This window comes from Lucilia cuprina, chromosome X (genome assembly GCF_022045245.1).
Source record: "Lucilia cuprina isolate Lc7/37 chromosome X, ASM2204524v1, whole genome shotgun sequence".
NCBI classification, from domain to species: domain Eukaryota; kingdom Metazoa; phylum Arthropoda; class Insecta; order Diptera; family Calliphoridae; genus Lucilia; species Lucilia cuprina.
The window spans coordinates 6,547,737-6,559,655 of NC_060949.1; the positions used below are offsets into that span (position 1 = coordinate 6,547,737).

At 26.2% G+C, this 11,919-nt stretch overlaps 1 protein-coding gene across 2 annotated transcripts in view; it reads left to right on the top strand.

The window, feature by feature from the left end:
- LOC111689371 (43 kDa receptor-associated protein of the synapse) overlaps window positions 1–702 on the top strand; it is a 38,674-nt gene extending 37,972 nt beyond the window's left edge. For both annotated transcript variants that reach the window (XM_046945350.1, XM_046945359.1), the window contains one exon: window positions 26–702. In XM_046945350.1, coding sequence (XP_046801306.1) covers window positions 26–518 — 493 coding nt within the window. In that variant the 3' untranslated portion in view covers window positions 519–702. The remainder of the gene's footprint in view (window positions 1–25) is intronic.
- The last annotated feature ends 11,217 nt before the right edge of the window (window positions 703–11,919 follow it).

Consider the following 11,919-nt stretch of genomic DNA (forward strand, 5'->3'; position numbering starts at 1 on the left):
ATTCATGCAATAACTTTTCTTAAAGATGTGCACAAGAATTAATACGCCGTAAAGATAAAGGCGCACCGAGAGCGTGTCCGGCATGCAATAAGGTTTTAAGTTCCCGCTTGCACTTATGTAGCACCAATATTGATGGCAGTAATAACTCCAGCAGCACTCTAAATCCAAACAGTTTGGCTAGGGATAGTATTCTTGCCACTATGGACTCACATAATGATCTTTTTACATTGCAGAGAATGAGTAACACAAATCCATCCAGTGCTCAAGTGACTCTGATAAACAACCCTTCGGCAAGCATTGTTAAAACATGCTACAGCGAAAACACTAATATTTACGGCGGATTAAAACAGCAGCCACCACAACAGCACAGCAACGCTGAGAGCACCTCTTTATTATTAGCCAACAATTCAAATTCTCCTAGGCCGGTTTATCGCAGCAATTTATCTTTAGCGTCGTTGAGTTTAAGGGCTTCAAATCTTACTATAGATAGTAGTCGTAATGCGACTTCATCGGTTTAATAAAGCCTTTAAAAAGTTATAAAGACTCCTTCCCACAAAACATGTTGTATGTAGAACTTAAAAATCCGGTCCTTTTTATTTTATACCATTAATGGTGAAACTTATACATACCTTTTATTTCATATGAAATTTTAAAAATACTGATCCAGGAGTCTTGTACACATAAAATGTCATAATTTTGAACAACAATATATATATATATATATATTATATATATATATATATATATATTATATATTATATATATATATATATATATTATATATATATATATATATATATATATATATATATATATATATATATATATATATATATATATATATAATTATATATATATATATATATAATATATATATATATATTATATAATAGCCACTTAAAACACATTAATTTACATAGAAGTTTTTATTTTCTGAGGATTCCTGCTCTGATTAATATTGGTATTAAATTGAAATGCTAAAAATCATAGTCGTGGCAAATAATATTAACTTATGCTGAATGGGATCCAAAAGTACGTTCAAAATAATGCATAAAAAAAATTGTAATCGAATATACATATGTATTTATACATTTATACATAGATATGTATGTTGTATGTATGCACATTAGGGTTATAACTTTTATACAGTTTTTGAAAATTTCAAAACGGTCTTATCCATTCCACATAGAGCGTAAAAATATATATCGAAAAATTATATTATTTTTTCGTGCGTTAAATAAGTTTCGGCGACAAATGCCTCAAATTTTTCGATATTAATGGTTAATGTTTGCAAAGAATTTTTAAAAGAAAACCTGTAGTAATGTAAAATTAAGCATTTTTGATTGATCATACCAGTTCCACAATTGCTAAAGCAGATATATTTTAATAAGTGAAAGGATTTTTATGCAAATGCATACTTATATTCAATAATTAAAAATATCTTTTAGCTATTTTCTTTTCGAATCGAAGAACTAGATTTTTCTTTTTGCATTACTACATTTTTATTGCATATCTCATTATCCATTTTACAATATCCACCCTATCCTTAAAAAACTGGCTTTAACTTCCATAAATCACAAAAAAACGTCATCACATGATGATCGGACAAATTTTAAACCTCGCTCAACATACGAACGCTACTATTTAAATAAATTCATGTTTTTCTTAATTGGTGTAGAGTATCATGTGGACGTCCATGCCAGATTATATTTTCATTTATGTCTCACATGTTTATAATTTAAATAGATCTCGTAAAATTTCTCACTTTCACTTCAGAAATTAAATATACATATACACTATTTTAAAATGTTCCTTTGGCTTCATAGTTATTGTCATTCTCGAGATCGTGGTTCCTTCAAACATGTATATATATTATTTTTTGTATATATTTTTCACATTTATACACATATTTTTAATTGTTATTGCAAAATTCCTCGCTTGATTATAATGACCTAAATAGCAGTTAAGAAAAAAATGTGTTCGACAAATACAAAAAGGGCATTTTACGTGGGATTGAATATTATGGAAAAGTAAATACCAATATATTTAAAGCCGACATCGGCAGAGCGTAAAATTTATTTCCAAAAATGTTTACATGGATGTTAAAGTTATTCGTGCAAAGTTTTAAAATTCTAACTAAAATTGTTTCTAAGATATTGGAGGTGTTATGGCCCCTAATACTAGTACGCCTACTTTTTGTCCTAAATAATCATATTGACACTAACGTATACATACGGATTTAATATTTTTTAATATGATTGTTGTTTCTCGCCCACTTGAAGTTTCAAAATAAAAAGTAACCTATTACCTATTCCAAACATACAGGAATACCCTTTGAAAATATATTTTGTATTAGTATAACACTAATCAATATAATTTACACAATTTATCATGGCGAAACTAATAAGGTGAAGTCATTTCAACAGCTGATTGTTTTTTTTTTTTTTTTTTTTTTGTCTGCGGAAATTTAGCCCGAAGCTGTCAAACTCCATATAAAAAAATTCTCTCTCAAACCCGAAGCTGTATACATATATAAAAAATTTTCTGAATGCGCCGCAAAATGAAATGACTTCACCAAGGCGTATTCATATAAGGTGGTGTTATTCAATAAGTTGATAATTTTTTTCTTAATTCGCCTTGTTTACGTAGCTGTCAAGATTTGTTATTGTTTACATTTATATATTTCAAAAACGGAAAAAAACTTCGTTAATATTTTGAATTATTTATGTAAAAAATCTGAAAATACAAAGCATCTCGTAAACAAATATCATATTATTTAAATAATAGCAAGGTATGTATACAAATATGTTATTTAAGAAAAATATTATATGTTAACATGTATTATATGTTTACATATTACACAATATTGTTTTATATTTTAAATTGAAATTGTGTAGATAACGTGATTAACTAAAAAATATCTTCCGGAACAACTAATATTAAGAAACGCATATAAAGTATTTACCCGACTGGCGGCAGCTGACTTCTACGTTATGGCTTAATTTCGAAATCTATTAAATGTTAAAAAAGTAAACAATATTGTTTTATATATACACACCTCGATAAAAAGATTAAATTAAAAAAGTCTGTTCCAGAACGCTTTAAATAACAAAACGCATATGAGGTATTTACCCGTCCGGCGGCTGCAACATTATGGCCAAATATTGAAAATTACTTCGCCGGAGTAGAATTATCCATTCGCAACAAATATTCATTCATTCGTAATATAATATTTTTTATGAATATGTACATTTTTATGTTTATTTTTCACAAAAAATTAAGTTTTACTTAACTTAAGGCACTCACTTAAATTTTTCGTTGGAAACAAACATTATTCAATTCAGAATATATTTTCTTCGCAAATTTTAATATCTTTATCTTTTACTATAATAAAAACATTTTACAAAAATTTTTCATCAAATTAATTCGTCGTACTTATGGTTTTTGACATCTACGTAAACCAAATCCAAAAACAAAATACATGTAAAATGTTGTTGTTGCAGAACTGCCACTACCTTATCTGAATTCGCCTTGGACTTCACATTATTGTCTATTCGCCTTGTGATTTATTAATTTATGGCATTATATTTAAGAAAAAGGCAAATCAAATGACTTTGGGCATCATTTTGTCGACAGACTGTCATTTCCAAATTGTCTAAAGTTTTCGTTATTAACCTAAAGTTATCGAAAAAAGCCTTATCTGAGAAAAATTTGTTAAAAATCAACTTATTGTTGACTTAAAGAAGGGTCGAGGTTACAATAAAATTCAAATTTTTTTCAATAGTTTATTGAAGAATTTTTAACCCATTTGAAGTTTATTAATACAAATTTTATGAATTTTTTCTAAAATCCCAGCAAAAAATCTCAATTTCATTATTTTAGTGATTTCTTTTAGTCTTTTTTTTGTGACGTCCACATTGACGTGGGTTGCAAAGTTCCTAAAAAGTTCCTTATGAAATAGCAAACACCAATTCATTCAATGAAAAGTTCATATTTATTAAAAATTTTTTTATGTAAAATACAAAACATACAAGAAAAAAATTATTCGTATATGTATGTAAAAATTATCTAAAATGAAAACAAATCAGAATCTTAAATACCCTACACCAGCTACTTTTGTAATAATAATTTTTTATTTGGTGAAATATTTGTAAAAATAATTTTTCCCTATTCATAGCTTATATCTGTCACAAATGCAAAATTTATTGAACATTACAAAACACCATTTTAATATGCTTCAGCGAGTAAAATATTTAAGGATATTTAAAAGTATTGTCGCACACTAATTGTTTATAATTTGAGTTAAGAAAATACAACTAGTTAAATACGGTGAAAACGCCTTTTGAGAAGGGACCTTGTATGGGAAATATGATCATTTATGGCCCGATCGTAAGAAATTTTTACAGTAAAATTTTTGTAAACAAGAGCAATATTTCAGTCAAATTTCCTATCTATATCGTTAGTATATCGTTATCGTTAGTGGTAATAAGTAAAATTATTAATGTATGTTGAAGAGTATGAGAGCTATGACAAATTATGGACCGATTGGAAAATGAAATTGACAGTAACATTTTTGAAGATAAAAAGGATTATTTTTGCAAAACTTTATTTAATAGTGAGTAAAAAGTGTTTACAGAACCTAGTACGGGAGCTATGACCAATTGTGAACTTAATCTCGTAATAATAGTTAAAAAATATCTAAATAAAATAAAGGGAAAGAATAAATAACAATTATTTTCAGTATAAATCCTGAAATCCACGTGTACAATTTGCTGGAAAATAATCGGACTAGCAATAGGGAATTAATTCAATTTAAAATTTTAACATCTGGGAAGTAGAATATTCAAATGTTGTACGTAGGGGACATATGAATTAAATACAAGAAATTTTCAGAACGGGTTCCTACATTATCAATTCTAGAAGACGTTTCACTAAAACCTTACCATTGTTTTAATGTGTTAACTATGACATTTAAATTATACAATTCAGTGTTAACAAATCATTTGTCTTTTGGTTAATTAAACTAATTTCTGAGCCACCATTTGCTGATTAGAGAAATTGCCGTAAAATATAAATATGAAAAATCGTATTTTTATTAATTTTAGAGAGAGAAATATACTGGGTATAGCTATTTTTTTATAAAAGTAACTAAAATTTAACAAGCAAATATAGCTATGAAATTAGACATAAGTAAGTTTCTTATAATCCAAAATCACTATACAAAATTTTATGAGGATCGGGCCATAATTGACCCTTTCTCATATAAGGTCCCCTTCAGAAAATGACTTTAATGCTAATTACTGGCTTAAAAATAGTAGTATATAGATGAAATTCGACATAAGTAAGTTTCATACGAGTTAAAATTTATCTAAAAAAAATTATTAGGATCGGTCCACGATTGACCCTACCCCCCATATCAAGTGCCCTTTAGAAAATGACTGCAACACTCATTAATGGCATAAAATTACGTATCGATGAAATTCGACACAAATAAATTTAATACGAACCAAATTCTGTCTACCAAATTTTATGAGGACCGACCCATAATTGACCCTATCCCATTACATAATGGGTTCCCTTCAGAAAAATACTTTAACGCTTATAGATAAAATTCGACATAAGTAAGTTTTATTCGAGTAAAACGAGGTCTGATGGTAGGTATATAAGATTCGGCATAGACGAATATAACACTCTTACTTGTTATTATCTGAAGTCATTCTCAAGAAGTAAATTTTATGTTCTTTTTTGGAAGTATATATATTTTTATAGTTTTTCGATATTTATAAAGTTTTATTATTTTTACTACTTTTTGTTAAAAATTTTTTAAAAATTCGTTATGTCGAAATGAAAGGTGCTAAATGAATAAGATTTGCCTGTTCGTTAAATCCTATTTAAAGCCGCAGCTAGTGATGTGATGGACTTGTCCAACTTTAGTTATTTTGTTTTACTTAGAATGTGTACAATTCCCAGGATCATCATCACCTATACATAGATAGAAAATGACTTTTAGAAACCTGAGAAATAAACGTTAATTCAGTACCTTAATTTAAAGCAAATGTTATGTTTTCATACTTCATTAAATTAAAAAAGTATGAATACAAAGTAAACAAAAAGATATTTATGTATTCATATATACTCTATATTAAGCAACAAAAATATGAAATATATTTTTTCAAAAATGAAAAAACATAAAAAAATAAAATTTAAAAATTAATGTAATCATATAAAATATAAGAGATGAGAATTAAATCAAATTTAAAATTCACGTGTTAACAGAAAAATAAACAAAATTAAAACATACATATTTCAATATTTTAAATGTAAACAAAAAACAAAAACTATTAATGAAAAACTAATAAAATTATATTTTAAATTCAATTATTTTAAAATAAAAAACGAAAATCTAATAGTATATATTCCCTACACGTAAGCTGATCTAATATTATATGGATAGAAAGAAAAAAAACTCCCTCTAGATGTATTCCTTGGATTGAAAACAAATCTGCGAATATTAGGATTCTGGTTAATCGATATCAATATTTTGTGTTCAAAATTATATAATGATGCCAACCGTTTCTACATTATTTACTACAAAAGGGTGTTATTGCGGATTTTGCCGTTCCCCTCTAGAATTGTTCTACAACTTGTAAAACTATATCTTTCCAAAATTCTTACTCTGTGCACATTGAGATTCCTTCAAAATAAAGTTCAAAATTTATTACTAAATAGCCAAATGCGCTTGGAATCTCCAGAACCGTTACGGCACCTGTTAACGTTATTCTATTAGCCAAATTTGCACGACATAGTTTTACAAGCCATAGAACAATTCCAGAGAGGGGAAGGCATGTCCGATAATTTGTTTGCCTTCATACAAGCATAGAGCCCTCTAAGCACATATATACTTACATACATATGTAAAATAGGGTGGCCCGTTTGTATAGAGAAGGAATACGGTAGTGATGATAAATAAAAATTAAAGTTTAGTTCAGTTGTGATACCATTACTCAAAATATTTTCCCCAGGTATAATTTTTTGGGAAAAAATTGTACATAAAGTACTGCTCAAAAATTTTAGGTTATTATTCTTTTTATATTAATAAGTTAGAAAAACATGATTGATGGCAAATTCTAAAACGGTAATATTTAGTAAGATTTTTTTTCACAGGTAAACAACAATCTGACCTTCTAACATGAGTCACTTTTTTGGCAGATTTGAGATTGCGATGATACAAATTGTATAATTTTAAACAATTTCTCTATAAAACTTTAAAAAACTTGCTTCTAATGTTTAATGTTAATATCTGGAATAATAACACATCGTTATTGTTATCTGAATATGCTTAATTCTATACAAGCTGAACATGTAATATAAACAATTTAAGAACAGATTTGTTAATATCTATTATCGTATTACATAGATTTGATAATCAATTTGTATAGTAATTAAAAAAAAATTATATTTTTGAGCAGTACTTTAAAATTATTTAATGTAATTCACTGAAATCACATAAAGTATATATGTATGTATGTATGTATGTATGTATGTATGTATGTATGTATGTATGTTTGTATGTATGAATAAATGAATGTATGTATGTATTTTTGTATTCAGCCAAGTCGAAACTGATTTTAAAAATTGAAAAACTGTAATTTTTTTATGTTAAAAAATTTGGCCTCCTTTTTGAATGTATCATTCAATTTTGAAAGACAACAAGTAAACAATTATGTATAATTATAATTTATTGATTGTCAATTACTTTTTTATAGTATAACTCATATTTTAAATATTTTTTAATATAAATTAATTTAATTTTGAAATTTGTGTTTAAAATATTTTATTTTTAAGTATACATATTGTTTCTCTTATATATTTTCAGTACTGTACAATTTTAAAGGTAAACGTATAAAAATTAATAATTTAAGAACAATAAATGGACTATTTAATTAATTTTTTTTTAATTTAAATTTATATTTAAAGCATTATTTTTTATATTAAGGAAACATTCCAATTTTAATAAAATCTTCATTTATGCGAAATATGTATCGTTTGGCATGCAAATGACGTTGAAAGTTATTTTTCCCATCCCAACATATGAAGTATTCTCTGACAAAATAAGATGCCTATAAAATTTTTGTTAACCGTTGTTTTTCAATATATTTGATTTAACATTTTTTAAAGAATACTTAAAAAATAAATAAATGTTATCCTGTTTATATCGGAAGAAGGTAAGTCTTGGTAATATTATGTCGTTTTCTTTATCACATGTGTTTAATCTAATGACCAAATATGATAAAGACACAACACAACCAGAGTTTTGGATATTGCGGAGAATCCGAATGTGACTTTATAATTTTTCATAGTTTTTTTAATATCTAACCGCAAATTTTGAAGAAGCCTCTGCTTTTATTTCATTTTGTTTATTTTTATTTCATCTGAAAGACCTAACTATTTGCCACAAAACAATGTTTGGTTGGTTAGGGAAACCAAAACTGTCTGTGTTACAATTTAAAAGTAGTCGCTTGTAGAGCTAGAAAACAGAAAAAACATTAGTATTATAAAAACCAATGTTATAGTTATAGTGATAATATATTGAATTTAAAATCGGATAACTTTGGATATAATGAAAAAATGAAAAAAATGCATTATTGACGTTTAGAAAGGATAATTATTGGGTTCTATGGCTACGCCGAAAAAAATATCAGTTAAGAAAATATAAGAACAATTGGAGGAATTGTCACTTAATTTTTTTTTAGCTTTTCAGTGTTAATAAATAATTAAAACTTTAATTTTAAAGCATATTTCAAATCTTTACTGCATATTTAAAAATCTTAAAACAATTTTCTAGAGCATAGTTTTTATACCCTACACCACTTTAGTGGGGAGGGTATATTGGGTTTGTGCTGATGTTTGTAACATCATTCGTCCTATACCCACCTTAAAGTACCAATCGGCTTAGAATCATTTTCTGAGTCGATTAAGCTATGTCCGTCCGTCCGTCTGGCTGTCCATGTAAACTTTGTGCGCAAGGTACAGGCCGCCAAATTTGGCACACACGCTTCTTTTGGCACAAGGACTAAGCCTATTGAAAATGGTTAAAATTGGTCCATTATTTCGACTAGCCGCCATACAACCGTACCCCCCAAATATGGCCTTTTGGCTTATAATTAATTTAAATGATCCATTATGTTAACAAAAGTTGACAAAACTTAGTTTTATACAACTTTAAATGACACTACCGATTATTGTAATGATCGGGCTTCATTTGACCCTATCCCCCATACAAACTCCCCTTCAGAAAATGACTTAAAGGTCAAAATTCACTTACAAACACTAATAACACTTTTAAATTCTACATAAATAATATTGAAGAAGACTTAACTCCCCCTACCAACATTTTTAAGGATATGGCCATATTTTGGCCAACTCCCCTTTAAGCCCTCTTAAAAAATCTCTTTTTTTTTGCCAAAAAAAGTAAAAATATTCCGAAATAAATAAAAAAAAATAAACCAAATGCTTTATTTTTTTTTAAATAATCCCCATTTTTAACATACATACTGACTGGTGTAGGGTATCATATGGTCGGCTACGCCCGACTATACATACATTGTTTTTAAAATTCCAAGTTACGAATGGTAATAACTAGGATTCATTGAAATTTAGACTATGATATTTCTAAAACCTGATACGATGAGAAATTTAATACAAATATTCTCTGGTCTTTTTTCAAACATATGAATAATTTTTCTAAATTATATTTTTACATGCAGTGAAAATAATCCATGTCCAACTTTACGAAAATTCGTAACTTCTATATTCGTAATATTTACAAAAATTTCGTGTATAATACGAAATATTATTTAATAAAACTCTTTTCTGAAAGTACGAAAACCTTTCGTAATATTTTTTTCTTAAAGTTTAGTAAAATTAAACAAATTGATATTAATTATATTTGTTCAATTCACAATCGATGTTGTAGCGTTGTATGTCAGCAGCTGCTACAATAGTCATAACAATGTTGTTGGTATTTTCTATGCAAAAGTTCTATACAACACTTACGACAATATTTCATATGTTTTTCGAATGTCGTAAGAAAATTCAATGTTGTCAATTCTTTATTTCAGCAAATAAATAAAAAAATCAATTTTGGCATAAAAAACGATAAAGTGGTAACACAGAAATTACAAACAAACAGCTGTTTACCAAAACAAAAATTTCATTCAAAACTGTTTATTTATTAGTTTAAAATGTGGAATAATGAAAATAATATAATTTTAAATAAAAAGAAATGAATTTGGTTTATTTTGCTCGTTTAATTAGTTTAATATTATATGGTTTTTTACTTTTGACATTGTTTGTTTTGATTGTTTTTTTATTGTGAACATAAACTTATGACTTGCTACAAAAATCTGTTCAAAATCGCTGTTACTATATGTTCAATTCACAATCAAGTTGTATATTGTACCTACTAAAGTGTAGTAACAGTGATTGTGAACAGATCTTTGCAGCAAGTCATAAGTTTATGTTCGCAATGAAAAAAAAAAAAACAATCAAAACAAATACACATAACAATGTCAAAAGATAAAAGAAATCAAAAAATATTAAATTAATTAAAAATGCGAAATAAACCAAATTAATTTCTTTGAATTTTCAAATCTTTATATTCTTTATTCCACATTTTAAACTAATAAATAAACTTTTTTTAATAAAATTTTAGTTTTCTTGTATTTGTAAACAGCTGTTTGTTTTTGATTTCAGTGTTACCACTTTATCGTTTTTTATGCTAAAATCGTTTGAATTTTTGTTTATATGTTGAAATAAACAATTGACAACACTAAAATTCTCTCACAACATTCGAAAAACATATGAAAAATTGTCGTATGAGTTGTATAGAGCTTTTGCATAGAAAATACCAACAACATTGTTATGACTATTGTAGCAGCTGCTGACATACAACGCATACAACGCTACAACATCGATTGTGAATTGAACATATACTTTAGTAGATACAATATACAACTTGATTGTGAATTGAACAATTATAATTAAATAAAACTATAATATTTCTATAACATTTAATAAAAAGTAGAATATTATTCAAAATTATATTCATAACAAAATTAAAAATTCGAATGGAGAATAATTTTTAACTAAAATTAGAAAAATTGTTTTAAAAAGAAAAAAATTTTTGCATAAATTAATAATTGGTAAATTTTACCATATTTATTTAAAATTTGCTTTTTTCAATTTATGTAAATTAATTTTTCCAAGATTATTTTGCATTATACTAAAATATTTCGTACAATTTCGTATATTTTACAAAAGAATTTTGTGGTAGTACAATGTACGACATTTTTCGTATATATTAGGCATGGTTTTTTCACTGTATCGATATAATAATTTATTTTTATTACTATTTGAAATTATTTATGTGTTTGCAAACATCTGAAAATTGAGTAATAGAAAAAATTTTTTGATTTACATTCTTAATATTTCTTAATATTACAAATCTCACATTGTTGTTTTAAAGAAATAATCTTTATACTATTTTATTGATATTTTTATTTTCAATAGAATAATTTATATTAATAAATGCATTATAAAACAAGGTATAGCCGTTATACCTTACTTAATGTTAAGTAAAAGAATTAAAAATTTATTAAAAAATCTGTATATTTTAAATTATTAGTCATGTACATGGCTTTAAATTTAAATTTGCTTAAAAGTTTATTATCGGTTTAATAGTTGTTGTTTATAACATTAACTAGTCATATAATATCTGAATATGCTTTGTTAAGGTTTTTGTGGATCTTTAAAATTAAATTTTTGGTAAATAGAATATAATAAAGTGGAATGAAAGTGATTTTTCCTAATTTTTTTCATTACTAATTCATAGCAATTTCTTAATATTTGTCAATACAC